The sequence below is a fragment of the Salmo salar genome, chromosome ssa01 (genome assembly GCF_905237065.1).
Source record: "Salmo salar chromosome ssa01, Ssal_v3.1, whole genome shotgun sequence".
Lineage (NCBI taxonomy): Eukaryota > Metazoa > Chordata > Actinopteri > Salmoniformes > Salmonidae > Salmo > Salmo salar.
In genome coordinates, this window is record NC_059442.1 from 111,058,328 (window position 1) to 111,074,841 (window position 16,514).

Sequence of the window (16,514 nt, forward strand, 5' to 3'; positions counted from 1 at the left end):
TATATCTCCCTCTCTAACTTTAAGCATCAGCTGTCAGAGCAGTTTACTGAGCATTGCACCTGTACACAGCCCATCTGTAAATAGCCCATCCAACTACCTCATCCCTATATTGTTATTTTTTTGTTGTTGCTTATTTGCACCCCAGTATCTCTACTTGCACATTCATCTTCTGCACATCTATCACTCCAGTGTTTAATTGCTAAATTGTAATTATTTCGCCACTATGGGCTATTTATTGCCTTACGTCCCTAATCTTACTACATTTGCACACACTGTATATAGATTTTTCTGTTGTGTTATTGACTGTACGTTTGTTTATCCCATGTGTAACTCTGTATTGTTTGTGTCGCACTGCTTTGCTTTATCTTGGCCAGGTCGCAGTTGTAAATGAGAACTTGTTCTCAACTGGCCTTCCTGGTTAAATAACAGGAATACAAATATTCAAGTTAGATGTTCAGTGGTTCCTCCCATCTAAAGATTGTTTTCCCTCCAAGGGATTTTTGGCGAGTTGAAGCTAATTTACTGTATTTCTACACAGGGACTTAAATAACATTCTAGAACACTTGCCATAGCCTACAGAAATGAGCTATTAGCTCAGGAACTTAAATAACATTCTAGAACACCTGCCATAGCCTACAGAAATTAGCTATTAGCTCAGGGATTTAAATAACATTCTAGAACACCTGCCATAGCCTACAGAAATTAGCTATTAGCTCAGGGATTTAAATAACATTCTAGGACACCTGCCATATCCTACAGAAATTAGCTATTAGCTCAGGGAATTAAATAACATTCTAGAACACCTGCCATAGCCTACAGAAATTAGCAATTAGCTCAGGAACTTAAATAACATTCTAGAACACCTGCCATATCCTACAGAAATTAGCTATTAGCTCAGGGAATTAAATAACATTCTAGAACACTCCATAGCCATTACTATTAGCTCAGGGAATTAAATAACATTCTAGAACACCTGCCATAGCCTACAGAAGTGAGCTATTACCTCAGGAACTTAAATAACATTCTAGGACACCTGCCATAGCCTACAGAAATGAGCTATTAGATCAGGAACTTAAATAACATTCTATTTGGCAAAAATAACTAAATGAAATTGTTGCCAATTATAGTCACTAACAATTATAGTCACTAACCTTTTAGATAAGGTTAGTGGGGCTCCCGAGTGGAGCAGCGGTCTAAGGCACTGCATCTCAGTGCTAGAGGCATCACTACAGACCCTGGTTCCATTCCAGGCTGTATCACAGTGGTCTAAGGCACTGCATCTCAGTGCTAGAGGCATCACTACAGACCCTGGTTCCATTCCAGGCTGTATCACAGCGATCTAAGGCACTGCATCTCAGTGCTAGAGGGGTCACTACAGACCCTAGATCGATTCTAGGCTGTATCATAACCGGCCATGATTGGGAGTCCCATAGGGCGGCGCACAATTGGCCCAGCGTTGTCTGGGTTTGGCCGGTGTAGGCTGTCATTGTACATAAGAATTTATTCTTAACTGACTTGCCTTGTTAAATGAAGATTAAATAAAAAAAATATATATATTCTCCTCAAGCACAAGAACCCTCTCCAGGCTGTTGCTGTAAAACAATAAAGATGCCTCCAAAATGGTACTCCATTCCCTATGAAGTGTACTACTTTTCCTTATATAGTGTACTACTTTTGACCAGGGATGTTAGTACACCCTAGGTACAGTATGTTCTCAATATCTAATAATTACATTATGTTTTAGTCATTGAGCAGATACTCTTATCCAGGGCAACTAAAAATCAGTGCTTTCAACTCAAGTAGCTAAAACAAGCATGCTGATCCCTTTCATTGCAGGTAAAACCATTTTGAAGTAGTCATCTATCTGCTGAATGAGCGCTAGTAAGAGTAATAACGATGATTAAACACTGTGAGATGATCCTATTCAGCAGTTATGGTAGGCTGTTAGCCTGAGTGCCTGCTGTTTGGGGTATCATGCCAACTCCTTGTCGCTCATTGGCTTAACAATGACAGCAATGGAGTTGGCAAGAGCACAAACAGATCTGGGATCAGGCTCGTAGATTGTTTCTGAAATGAGAACGGTATTCTTCTTTCCTCAGTCCATCAGCCTGATCGAGCGTGGGAACCCATCCCGTAGCCTGGAGCAGGTGTGTCGCTGGGCCAACACGCAGCAGCGCCGGGACCCCGATCATGCTGAGTACCATGACCATGCCATCTTCCTCACAAGGCAAGATTTTGGTCCCGCAGGTATGCAAGGTACTGTATTTCTCTCGATCGAGGCCTGTGCAGACTGATACGACAGATATCTCCTTCCATTCACAAGGGTTGGCTCCTTTCAAGGCTAGCTCAGGTAAGGTCTCTGGAAACTTGACAGAGTTGGGGTCAGTTTCAATTCCAAGTCCATTCCAGAAGTAAACTGAAATTCCAATTCTGGATTTTTTTCCCCTTATTGCTTTTCAATTGGAATTGGATTGTCAGTTTACTTACGGAATTGTTTTAATAGTGATGGACTGGACCCCAACCATGCTGGGAACTTACAGGGAAGCAGGCAGCTGCTGCTGTGGTCCAGAAATGGGCTCCATCCCAAGTGGCACCCTATTCCCTATATAGTGCACTACTTGTGACCAGAACCCAATGGGGCCATGGCCAAAAGTAGTGCATAAAGGAAACAGGGAGCCATTTTGTGATGCTGACATGGTCCTGAGCATGTCTACATCCTCCAGTGGTGACCTCACATAACACTGAGCACATCATTGAGTATTTTCCAACCCTTTGCTGACTGACTGGGCATTGGTGCCAACCTATGTTTCCAAAAGTACCATCAGATCTACAAAATAATGGTTTCTGGCATGTAGGGAAAAAACATGAAAATGCTCAGAAATGGTTTGATTTTTCCTTTTTCCAGTATTTATAGTTTCCAGGTAGTCTGTAAGTAACTTCTAATTTAAACAGAAATAGGAAATGTCCTCTCTGTGTTGTTTTACATAATACAACTCATCTAAGATCATCTCTACCTGAATCAATGTGTACTGAAGTACTCCCACTCTGTCTATTTGTAAGACAAGTGAATGAAGATAGACATGTTGACTTTAATACGCATAGACTTGAAATCGTTTAAAGACAAAGAATGTAAGTACTACAGCAACTATTTTCTCTCTGAGTAACCTCTATAGAGGGAACACTTCAAGTTCAAGGTTAAAGTGTTTATTATCCTGAAGGTATATTACTTAGTATTTGTTATAAAATGTACACATTCACATTACATTACATTACACATCCACATTACATGACAGTATGTATTTTGGAACAAGATCTGTACAGTTATTTTTTGCGTCACAGCACCATTTCTTGATACTCGGTCACTGCAACGCAAGGCTTTGAGAAACAAACCTCTTGCTTCCTTCTTTTGAAGTTCACTGTCACATATTGACTTTTGACTTTGGTTTAACTTTGAAGCACGTCATGTTTAAAAACTTCAAATGTTACCGTAGCAGCCAGCGATGTTATGGCCATAACAGGCCCATCTCTAAGGCACCGTGGGATGGGTTGGGACTGGCCTCTTCAACTAGGGAACAACCTTCCAGGCTTAGGGGTAAACATCACACTCTGTTGCCAGAGTTTTATGATGACTTGGAGGATTTTACACCCAAATACAGACCACAAGACCTTAGAGGAAACTCCTATTTATAACGAGTCAGCAAAAAGAAATACATGGAAACGGTCCAGAATCTATGTAACGCTTTATTTTAAACTTTAATATCTTAAATCTTAACATCTCAATGCAACTCTGATGAGATTAAAGAGGGATGAAAATCATAAACTAAATCTGAAGATTTTGTTATTGAATGAATGTGATTGTCCTCTCACTGTATCAGTAACCACTGACAGGTATGTAGTATGTATGTGATTGTCCTCTCACTGTAGCAGTAACCACTGACAGGTATGTTGAGTGATTTATCTCTAGGATCTGTGTCATTTATGATACTATATACCGTATCTCCCGAGTGGCACAGCCGTCTAAGGCACTGCATCTCAGTGCTTAAGGTTTCACTACAGACAACCTGGTTCGAATCCAGGCTGTATCACAACCGGCCGTGATTGGGAGTCCCGTAGGGCGGCGCACAATTGGCCCAGCGTCGTCCGGGTTTGGCCGGTGTAGGCCGTCATTGTAAATAAGAATTTGTTCTTAACTGACTTGCCTAATTAAATAAATAAAAATATCTAAATTACTGTCTCATGTCATCCTCTCATATCATTCATGGAATATATAGGTGTGATTTATACTGAACAAAAATATAAACGCAACATGTAAAGTGTTGGACCCATGTTTCATGAGCTGAATTAAAAGATCCCATAAATGTTCCATACGCACAAAAAATGTATTTCTCACAAATGTTGTGCACAAATTTGTTTACATCCCTGTTAGTGAGCATTTCTCCGTTGATAAGATAATTAATCCACCTGACAGGTGTGGCATATCAAGAAGCTGATAAAACAGCATGATCATTACACAGGTGCACCTTGTGCTGGGGACAATAAAAGGCCACTCTAAAACACAATGCCACAAATGGTATGCTGACTACATGAATGTCCACCAGAGCTGTTGCAAGAGAACGTAATGTTAATTTCTCTACCATAAGCCGCCTCCAATGTTGTTTTAGAGAATTACGTCCAACCGGCCTCACAACCGCAGAGCACGTGTAACCACGGCAGCCCAGGACCTCCACATCCGGCTTCTTCACCTGTGGGATTGTCTGAAACCGAATAATTTCTGCACAAACTGTCAGAAACCGTCTCAGGGAAGCTCAACTGCGTGCTCGTTGTCCTCACCAGGGTCTTGACCTGATTGCAGTGGTCAAAAGCTCACCTTTAATGGCCGCTGGCACGCTGGAGAAGTGTGCTCTTCAAGGATGAATCCCGGTTTCAACTGTACCAGGTAGATGGCAGACAGTGTGTATGGCATCGTGTCGGCAAGCGTGGCTGATGTCAACGTTGTGAACAGAGTGCCCCATGGTGGCGATGGGGTTACGGTATAGGCTGCGGACAATGAACACAATTGCATTTTATCAATGGCAATTTGAATGCACAGAGATAACTTGACGAGATCCTGAGGCCCATTGTCGTGCCATGTATCCGCCACCATCACCTCATGTTTCAGCATGATAAAGCACAGCCTCATGTCACAAGGATTTGTAAAGAATTCCTGGAAGCTGAAAATGTCCCAGTTCTTCCACAGCCTGCATACTCACCAAACATGCCACCCACTGAGCATGTTTGAGATGTTCTGGGTTGACGTGAACATTTTTACATTTACATTTTAGTCATTTAGCAGACACTCTTATCCAGAGCAACTTACAGTAGTGAATGCATACATTTCATACATTTTTAAATTTGTGTATTATTTTATTTTTTATGTACTGGTGGGAATCGAACCCACAACCCTGGCGTTGCAAACACCATGCTCTACCAACTGAGCCACACGGGACCACTGGTGAATGACAGCATGTTCCAGTTCCCGCCAATATCCAGAAACTTCGCACGGCCATTGAAGAGGAGTGGGACAACATTACACAGCCCAAAATCAACAGCCTGATCAACTCTATGCGGAGGAGATGTATCTGTATTTCTTGTCATGTGAAATCCATAGATTAGGGCCTAATGAATTTATTTCCAATGACAGCTCTCCTTATATGAACAGTAACCCAGTAAAATCTTTGAAATTGTTGCATGTTGCGTTTACATTTTTGTTCAGTGTATAACTATAATTACTGTTCTATAGCTACTGTACTATAGCTATTATACCATAGCTACTGTACTATAACTACTGTACTATAGCTACTGTACTATAGCTTCTGCACTATAGCTAATGTACTATAGCTACTGTACCATAGCTACTGTACCTACTGCAACTTTTTCTCATACTCTTCCATGCCAAGCTCACCATGGCTTTTTCATGGGAATGTTTATAGTCTACATTCTCTTGAATATCTTTTATCTGTCTTCAGATAAAGGGCTTAGCTAGCGCATCTCCATTGCTTTCATGTTGTGCCATTTTGCTTGCAGCATTTAAATAGGTGATGAGCAACTAAAATTTCATGGAAGAAGAAACACCATCCATCATTCTAACTAAGTCTAACTAAGTCTAACTAAGCCATTCTAACTAAGTAGAACTAAGTCTAACTAAGCCATTCTAACTAAGTAGAACTAAGCCATTCTAACTAAGTAGAACTAAGTACAACTAAGCCTAACTAAGCCATTCTAACTAAGCAGAACTAAGCCAGTCTAACTAAGTAGACTAAGTCTAACTAAACCATTCTAAGTAGAACTAAGTCTAAGTCTAACTAAGCCATTCTAACTAAGTATAACTACGTCTAACTAAGTACAACTAAACCTAACTAAGCCATTATAACTAAGTAGACTAAGTCTAACTAAACCATTCTAACTAAGTAGAACTAAGTCTAAGTACAACTAAGTCTAGCTAAGCCATTCTAACTAAGTATAACTAAGATTAGCTAAGTACAACTAAGCCTAACTAAGCCATTCTAAGGAAGTACAACTAAGTCTAACTAAGCCATTCTAAATAAACCATTCTAACTAAGTATAACTATGTCTAACTAAGCCATTCTAACTAAGTAGAACTAAGTCTAACTAAGACATTCTAACTAAGTAGAACTAAGCCATTCTCACTAAGTCTAACTAAGCCATTCTAACTAAGTCATTCAAACTAGGTTTGGGGTCAATTCCAATTTCAGTTTCCTTCCTGAATTGACGGAATTGATTGAAATATAATTGTGCCCAACTCTGACGGTGATCATACGACACCTTTATGTCAGTGGCATGTAATAGGGAACGTCATCTTCCTATAAACAGAGTAACTATTGGATATGAATATAACATGACTATTACATAACCATTTGACCATTTAATATAATTACATAACCATTATAACATAAACATTTGACCATTTGATTTAACCATTTGATATAACTACATAACCATTATAACATAACCATTTTAACATTTGATATAACTACATAACCATTATAACATGACCATTTGATATAACTATATAACCATTATAACATAACCATTTGATATAACTATATAACCATTATAACATAACTGTTTGATATAACTACATAAACATTATAACATAACCATTTGACCATTTGATATAACTACATAACCATTGGATGCCGCCATGTTCATTGTAGTTCTTTCCCATCGGGCAGAGCTAGATGAAATAACGCCATTACAACAACCAGATTACAACCAGAACTGGTTGAAATGTGGTTATAGTGACATCATTGCAACTGGGTTCTAGCTAATCACCACAGAGCATGTGTCCCAAATGGTACCCCATTCACTATGTAGTGCACTACTTTGGACCAGGACCAATAGAGCTCTTGTCAAAAAAGTAGTCCTCTATATAGGGAATAGATTGGCATTTGGGACATGGCCAACTGAAGCAGCCCCGATCATCAATATCTGTCTGTGTCTGCATTTTCTGCTTTTTACCTGCATGCCAAAGGTCTTCACATGGTCAGAGAGCATGATCATTTGTTTGAACAACAAACCCCCCAAAAATGTTCCATTTGAACCAAACAAAACGCTTAGCTAATCTGGATCGCTGCACATCTCTTGATCGAGTATAGTAGTTATATATAGTATAGTAGTTAATATATAGTATAGTAGTTATATATAGTGTACAGTAGTTATATATAGTGTATAGTAGTTAGTATGTAGTATAGTAGTTATATATATATATATATATATATATATATATATATATATATATATATATATATATATAGTATAGTAGTTAGTATATAGTATAGTAGTTATATATAGTGTATAGTAGTTAGTATGTAGTATAGTAGTTATATATAGTGTATAGTAGTTGTGTGTGTGTGTATGTGTATATATATATATATATATATATATATATATATATATATATATATATATATATATGTATACAGTATAGCACTTGTGTATAGTACTTATGTATAGTAGTTATATATAGTATATAATATAGTAGTTAGTGTATAGTAGTTTTATATATAGTATACAGTATAGCACTTATGTATAGTATATAGTATAGTACTTATGTATAGTAGTTATATATATATATATATATATATATATATATATAGTATAGTAGTTAGTATATAGTATAGTAGTTATATATAGTGTATAGTAGTTAGTATGTAGTATAGTAGTTATATATAGTGTATACGTAGTTGTGTGTGTGTGTATGTGTATATATATATATATATATATATATATATATATATATATATATATATATATATATAGTATACAGTATAGCACTTGTGTATAGTACTTATGTATAGTAGTTATATATAGTATATAATATAGTAGTTAGTGTATAGTAGTTTTATATATAGTATACAGTATAGCACTTATGTATAGTATATAGTATAGTACTTATGTATAGTAGTTATATATAGTATATAGTATAGTAGTTATATTCATGTGTCCTTTGTGCTTTGTGTTTAAATATGTGTCATTACTGTATTGTTGGGTTATATTATACGGTTGTGTTTGGTTTTAACAAGCTTGTGTTGGTCTGTCTGCTGGGTTTAACAAAATGCTTTCAAGCTTACTGTCTATTTTAGTACATAGAGGAGGAATTTCAACACAAGCAAGTACACAGACAAAATCTTCAGGTCTTTCTCAAAGTTTGACAGTTTTTCAATTTTTTCGTAGCATAATTTCCTGCCTTTGGGCATTTCCTGATTATTGACACAGTATATTTTTAAAGGGTATTTTACTAATCTGTTCAGCAGCACGTATCAGCTAACGACAGAGACACGTACTTACTGCTATCAACAACAAACTGCTCATTGGACACAAATCAGAACATCTACTACGAAAATTAACACAGACTATAAAGCAAGTCTTTTTCATGTGCATCTGTCCCAGATGGCACACTATTCCCTATGATGTGCACTATGGTCCCTGGTCAAAAGTAGTGTACTATATAGGGAACAGGGTGCCATTTGGGATTTAGCCACACATGAAGACGACATGCTTTATATACAGTAATCTATGTTCATTTTCATATTAGTTCTGATTTGTGTCCAATTATTAGTTTTTTGTTAATGTCAGTATGTATGTGTCAGACACTATAATTATAATAGCAATGGCTCTGTTGGGATAATTCATCATTTTCTCTTATGTAAAAAAAACACTTAGAGCTGAAGTCAATCAAACATCCTGTATTAGCAGCAATGTTTACGCAGTAGCTTTGTTTACACAACTACTAGCTTTAAAAATGTGCGCGCATTCTGAGAATTCTGACAACTAGAAGTACCTACCAGTGTCAGGAGACCATACGTACTATTTCTCATGTACACAAACCTATTGCAAAATGCAATAGGTACTTTATATGCCTCTTGACAGGTTGTCGTTGCAAATAGGAATGTGTTCTTAATTGGCCTCCCTGTTGATGAAGATGACCACTGACCAAGATATGAATGTATGATTAATGTATGATTTACTAGATCAATTGGTATTGAAGACGTCTCCCGAAACACAGACAGACATCTAAAAGCAGGCCGACCTAGTCTCACCTTTATCGAACCGCACCACATCATCATAACCAGGGTTTGAGCAGAGCCTTAGAGAGGCATATGTACCAGACCTGGGTTCAAGTAATATTTGTTTTTAATTGTAATACTTTAAGCACCACGTTTAGTCTGCCTGGAGTGCCAGGGGGGCGGGGTTTTGCGCTTATGCAACTATTCCATTGGTTCCATAGCGCCAGGCAAGCTCAATCAAGCCCAGCTGAAGTATTTCAAATGATTTCAAGTAGTATTTGAACCCAGGTGTGATGTAACAGCTATACAACCCTTCATCTTTGCGTATGCCTGCCTAGCGGGTTTGTTATCAGTGCTGTGTGTGATCTGTGTTGCCTAGGTTATGCCCCGGTGACAGGCATGTGCCACCCTCTGAGGAGCTGCACTCTGAACCACGAGGACGGATTCTCCTCGGCCTTCGTGGTGGCGCACGAGACCGGACATGTGTAAGTCATCGCAGCACACAGGCTGCGTCCCAAATGGCGCCCTCCTCCCTGTTGTTCACTACTGTTGACCAGAGTCCTACGGGACCTATGAGCCCCATAGCTTGAAGAAACTAAAGGGATACAAGCAAAGAGCTGCGTGTCTGGGTTTCTCTGCACTGCAAAGGAAATAGGCTGCCATTGGGAACAGAGACATGGACACAGCTGGAAAACACAGAACTAAGACACACTCCAGATGGGGGTCGATTCCATTTCAAGTCGGTCAATTCAGGAAGTAAATTGTAATTCTAGTTATTTTCTTTCAAGTTTATCATTGAATAATTAACCTGCAACAAGTATGTGTGACTGCTTTTCCAATTATACATTGAGTGAATTACATATTACATTAGAGCTGCTGCTCTACTTAGTCTAACCAGGACCATTACCTTAGAGCTGCTGCTCCACTTAGTCTAGCCAGGACCATTACATTAGAGCTGCTGCTCCATTTAGTCTAGCCAGGACCATTACATAAGAGCTGCTGCTCTACTTAGTCTAGCCAGGATCATTACATTAGAGCTGCTGCTCTATAGAGTCTAGCCAGGACCATTACATAAGAGCTGCTGCTCTACTTAGTCTAGCCAGGATCATTACATTAGAGCTGCTGCTCTATAGAGTCTAGCCAGGACCATTACATAAGAGCTGCTGCTCCACTTAGTCTAGCCAGGACCATTACATTAGAGCTGTTGCTCTATAGAGTCTAGCCAGGACCATTACATAAGAGCTGCTGCTCCACTTAGTCTAGCCAGAACCATTACATTAGAGCTGCTGCTCTATAGAGTCTAGCCAGGACCATTACATAAGAGCTGCTGCTCTACTTAGTCTAGCCAGGACCATTACATAAGAGCTGCTGCACCACTTAGTCTAGCCAGGATCATTACATTAGAGCTGCTGCTCCACTTAGTCTAGCCAGGATCATTACATTAGAGCTGCTGCTCCACTTAGTCTAGCTAGGACCATTACATAAGAACTGCTGCTCTACTTAGTCTAGCCAGGATCATTACATTAGAGCTGCTGCTCTACTTAGTCTAGCCAGGATCATTACATTAGAGCTGCTGCTCTATAGAGTCTAGCCAGGACCATTACATAAGAGCTGCTGCTCTACTTAGTCTAGCCAGGATCATTACATTAGAGCTGCTGCTCTATAGAGTCTAGCCAGGACCATTACATAAGAGCTGCTGCTCTACTTAGTCTAGCCAGAACCATTACATTAGAGCTGCTGCTCTATAGAGTCTAGCCAGGACCATTACATAAGAGCTGCTGCTCTACTTAGTCTAGCCAGGATCATTACATAAGAGCTGCTGCTCCACTTAGTCTAGCCAGGACCATTACATAAGATCTGCTGCTCCACTTAGTCTAGCCAGGACCATTACATAAGAGCTGCTGCTCTACTTAGTCTAGCAAGGACCATTACATAAGAGCTGCTGCTCCACTTAGTCTAGCCAGGACCATTACATTAGAGCTGCTGCTCTACTTAGTCTAGCCAGGACCATTACATAATAGCTGCTGCTCCACTTAGTCTAGCCAGGACCATTACATAAGAGCTGCTGCTCCACTTAGTCTAGCCAGGACCATTACATAAGAGCTGCTGCTCCACTTAGTCTAGCCAGAACCATTACATTAGAGCTGCTGCTCTATAGAGTCTAGCCAGGACCATTACATAAGAGCTGCTGCTCTACTTAGTCTAGCCAGGACCATTACATAAAAGCTGCTGCGCCACTTAGTCTAGCCAGGATCATTACCTTAGAGCTGCTGCTCCATTTAGTCTAGCCAGGACCATTACATAAGAGCTGCTGCTCCACTTAGTCTAGCCAGGACCATTACATAAGAACTGCTGCTCTACTTAGTCTAGCCAGGATCATTACATTAGAGCTGCTGCTCTATAGAGTCTAGCCAGGACCATTACATAAGAGCTGCTGCTCTACTTAGTCTAGCCAGGATCATTACATTAGAGCTGCTGCTCTATAGAGTCTAGCCAGGACCATTACATAAGAGCTGCTGCTCTACTTAGTCTAGCCAGGACCATTACATTAGAGCTGTTGCTCTATAGAGTCTAGCCAGGACCATTACATAAGAGCTGCTGCTCTACTTAGTCTAGCCAGAACCATTACATTAGAGCTGCTGCTCTATAGAGTCTAGCCAGGACCATTACATTAGAGCTGCTGCTCTACTTAGTCTAGCCAGGACCATTACATAATAGCTGCTGCTCCACTTAGTCTAGCCAGGACCATTACATAAGAGCTGCTGCTCTATAGAGTCTAGCCAGGACCATTACATAAGAGCTGCTGCTCTACTTAGTCATGCCAGGACCATTACATAAGAGCTGCTGCTCCACTTAGTCTAGCCAGGACCATTACATAAGAGCTGCTGCTCTACTTAGTCTAGCCAGGACCATTACATAAGAGCTACTGCTCTACTTAGTCTAGCCAGGACCATTACATTAGAGCTACTGCTCTACTTAGTCTAGCCAGGACCATTACATTAGAGCTGCTGCTCTACTTAGTCTAGCCAGGACCATTACATAAGAGCTACTGCTCTACTTAGTCTAGCCAGGACCATTACATTAGAGCTGCTGCTCTATAGAGTCTAGCCAGGACCATTACATTAGAGCTGCTGCTCTATAGAGTCTAGCCAGGACCATTACATAAGAGCTGCTGCTCTACTTAGTCTAGCCAGGACCATTGCATAATTATAAGAAGTATCTTAAGTGTTAAGCACAGAGAATTTGTCTACTTACTAAACCACACCGTATTCACTATACAGTGCGTTACTTTTGATCTGAGGCCTATGGGCCCTAGTCAACAGTAGTGGCCTATATAGGGAATAGAGAGTCAACAGTAGTGCCCTATATAGGGAATAGAGTGCCATTTGAGACGCAGGCTTTGTGTTTGAGCGTAATAGTGTGTTTTGCTCATCAATAACTCAGGTACCATTTCAACAGGTTAGGTATGGAACATGACGGACAGGGGAATCGTTGTTCTGACGAGACCAGTATGGGGAGTATCATGGCACCGCTGGTCCAAGCAGCCTTCCATCGCTACCACTGGTCACGCTGCAGTAAACAGGAACTGAACCGATACATCCAGTAAGTGCAGCCTTCACCATACCACTGACTAGGGTTCTGACAACTTTCCCAGAATTCACAGCTTTTCCAGGAATCCTGTTCACTGACATAACACTGATATCACTGACCTATATCACTGATCTATATCACTGACTTATATCATTGACCTATATCACTGACCTATCACTGACCTATCACTGACCTATCAGAGATATGAATCACTGACCTATATCACTGACCTATATCACTGACCTATATCACTGACCTATCACTGACCTATATCACTGACCTCCATCACTGACCTCCATCACTGACCTATCATCCTGACCTATCAATGACATACATCACTGACCTCCATCACTGACCTCCATCACTGACCTCCATCACTGACCTATCACTGACCTATTTCACTGAACTATATCACTGACTTATCAGAGACATATATCACTGACCTATATCAGGTCAACAGTGAAGAGGCGACTCCGGGATGCTGGCCTTCTAGGCAGAGTTCCTCTGTCCAGTGTCTGTGTTTTTTTGCCCGTCTTAATCTTTTCTTTTTATTGGCCAGTCTGAGATATGGCTTTTTCTTTGCAACTCTGCCTAGAAGGCCAGCATCCTGGAGTCGCCTCTTCACTGTTGACGTTGAGACGGGTGTTTTGTACTATTTATTGAAGCTGCCAGTTGAGGACTTGTTAGGCATCTGTTTCTCAAACTAGACACTCTAATGTACTTGTCCTCTTGCTCAGTTGTGCACTGGGGCCTCCCACTCCTCTTTCTGGTTAAAGCCAGTTTGCGCTGTTCTGTGAAGGGAGTAGTGCACAGCGTTGTATGAGATCTTCAGTTTCTTGGCAATTTCTCGCATGGAATAGCCTTCATTTCTCAGAACAAGAATAGACTGACGAGTTTCAGAAAAAAGTTATTTGTTTCTGGCCAGTTTGAGCCTGTAATCAAACCCACAAATGCTGATGCTTCAGATACTCAACTAGTCTAAAGGCCTGTTTTATTGCTTCTTTAATCAGAACTGTTTTCATCGGTGCTAACGTAATTGCAAAAGGGTTTTCTAATGATCAATTAGCCTTTTTAAATGATAAACTTGGATTAGCTAACACAACGTGCCATTGGAACACAGGAGTGATGGTTGCTGACAATGGGCCTCTGTACGCCTATGTAGATATTCCATAACAATTCAGCCGTTTCCAGCTACAGTAGTCATTTACAACATTAACAATATCTACACTGTATTTCTGATCAATTTGATCAGCTCTTACTGTCTCTGTTCTGATGTGTTTTATCCTCCTTCAGCTCTTATGACTGTCTCTGTTCTGATGTGTTTTATCCTCCTCCAGCTCTTATGACTGTCTCTGTTCTGATGTGTTTTATCCTCCTCCAGCTCTTATGACTGTCTCTGTTCTGATGTGTTTTACCCTCCTCCAGCTCTTATGCCTGTCTCTGTTCTGATGTGTTTTATCCCTCCAGCTCTTATGACTGTCTCTGTTCTGATGTGTTTTATCCTCCTCCAGCTCTTATGACTGTCTCTGTTCTGATGTGTTTTACCCTCCTCCAGCTCTTATGACTGTCTCTGTTCTGATGTGTTTTATCCCTCCTCCAGCTCTTATGACTGTCTCTGTTCTGATGTGTTTTATCCTCCTCCAGCTCTTATGACTGTCTCTGTTCTGATGTGTTTTATCCTCCTCCAGCTCTTATGACTGTCTCTGTTCTGATGTGTTTTACCCTCCTCCAGCTCTTATGACTGTCTCTGTTCTGATGTGTTTTATCCTCCTCCAGCTCTTATGACTGTCTCTGTTCTGATGTGTTTTATCCCTCCTCCAGCTCTTATGACTGTCTCTGTTCTGATGTGTTTTACCCTCCTCCAGCTCTTATGACTGTCTCTGTTCTGATGTGTTTTATCCTCCTCCAGCTCTTATGACTGTCTCTGTTCTGATGTGTTTTATCCTCCTCCAGCTCTTATGACTGTCTCTGTTCTGATGTGTTTTATCCTCCTCCAGCTCTTATGACTGTCTCTGTTCTGATGTGTTTTATCCCTCCAGCTCTTATGACTGTCTCTGTTCTGATGTGTTTTATCCTCCTCCATCTCTTATGACTGTCTCTGTTCTGATGTGTTTTATCCCTCCAGCTCTTATGACTGTCTCTGTTCTGATGTGTTTTATCCTCCTCCAGCTCTTATGACTGTCTCCTGGACAACCCTTTTGAACACAAGTGGCCCAAGCTTCCTGAGCTACCTGGGATTAACTACTCCATGGACGAGCAGTGTCGTTTTGATTTCGGCGTGGGCTACAAGATGTGCACCGCTGTAAGTCCACTCCACTAGCTAGCTAGACCCCTGAGATCTGAGAATAACAACTGTGACCATTGGTGACGGGGCAGCCTGTCAATGTGTGTCCCAAATGGCACCCTATTCCATATATAGTGCACTGCTTTTTTACCAGGGCCCATCGTGAATAGCTTGCCATTTGGGACGCAGATTCAGGACTGCATGGGGCTCTCAGTACCACTCAGGACTTTGATCTTCTGAGAATGGGATTCAAATATTCCAAAGGTTAGTTTTGGAGCAGGGTTGGTCCTGCGTTCTCCTTGTTATCTCCCTGGTCCATAGGCTTAGATAGAGTGGGCTGCTTTTTGCTGGGTCCTACTTTCCCTGTTTGAGATTGCAGAGGGGCCATGACTTCTGGGAAGAGACTAGGTGACCCGTAGTCTGGTCACGGAAATGCACTAACTACCTCTTATCTCTCTCTCTGACTACCTCTTCCATTCTCTCTCTTCTCTCTGACATCCTCTTTCTTAACACTCTCTCTGTCTCTGTCTCTCTCTCTGTCTCTGTCTCTCTCTCTGTCTCTGTCTCTGTCTCTCTCTCTCTCTCTCTCTCTCTCTCTCTCTCTCTCTCTCTCTCTCTCTGTGTCTGTCTCTCTCCTCCTACAGTTCCGGACCTACGATCCCTGCAAGCAGCTGTGGTGTAGTCACCCTGACAACCAGTACTTTTGTAAGACCAAGAAGGGTCCGCCGGTGGATGGGACAGAGTGTGCACCGTCGAAGGTGGGAAATGGTTCAAAAAGAAACCATGGATTTCTGGTGACAATAGATAGACCTAATAATATACAGTGCTATACTTCATCTTTAGAAACAGTTCTCCAAAAAGTACACAATTACTTGAAGAACTTTTCCTAAATTAATATTAGAAAGAACATATCGGCCCGTTTGAATGTTATAATAATACTTTTTGGTGGGTGCATATATTTGTTCTATGTTCTACATGTCCAACTGCAATGGATGTGTAACACAGGTGGCACCTTACCCATACATTTAAACAGCATTAAACAAGTATTTAATCAGCTATTCATACCTCATGGA

The 16,514-nt window shown here is 40.6% G+C and overlaps 1 protein-coding gene across 3 annotated transcripts in view; it reads left to right on the top strand.

Annotated features, from left to right (window-relative positions):
• LOC106613836 (A disintegrin and metalloproteinase with thrombospondin motifs 14) overlaps positions 1-16,514 on the top strand; it is a 99,683-nt gene that overhangs the window by 75,754 nt on the left and 7,415 nt on the right. For 2 of the 3 annotated variants that reach the window (XM_045687475.1, XM_045687480.1), the window contains exons 6-10: positions 2,100-2,256; positions 9,946-10,051; positions 13,026-13,169; positions 15,327-15,459; positions 16,086-16,199. In XM_045687475.1, coding sequence (XP_045543431.1) covers positions 2,100-2,256; positions 9,946-10,051; positions 13,026-13,169; positions 15,327-15,459; positions 16,086-16,199 — 654 coding nt within the window. The remainder of the gene's footprint in view (positions 1-2,099; positions 2,257-9,945; positions 10,052-13,025; positions 13,170-15,326; positions 15,460-16,085; positions 16,200-16,514) is intronic. The other variant, XM_045687478.1, reaches the window with a different exon arrangement.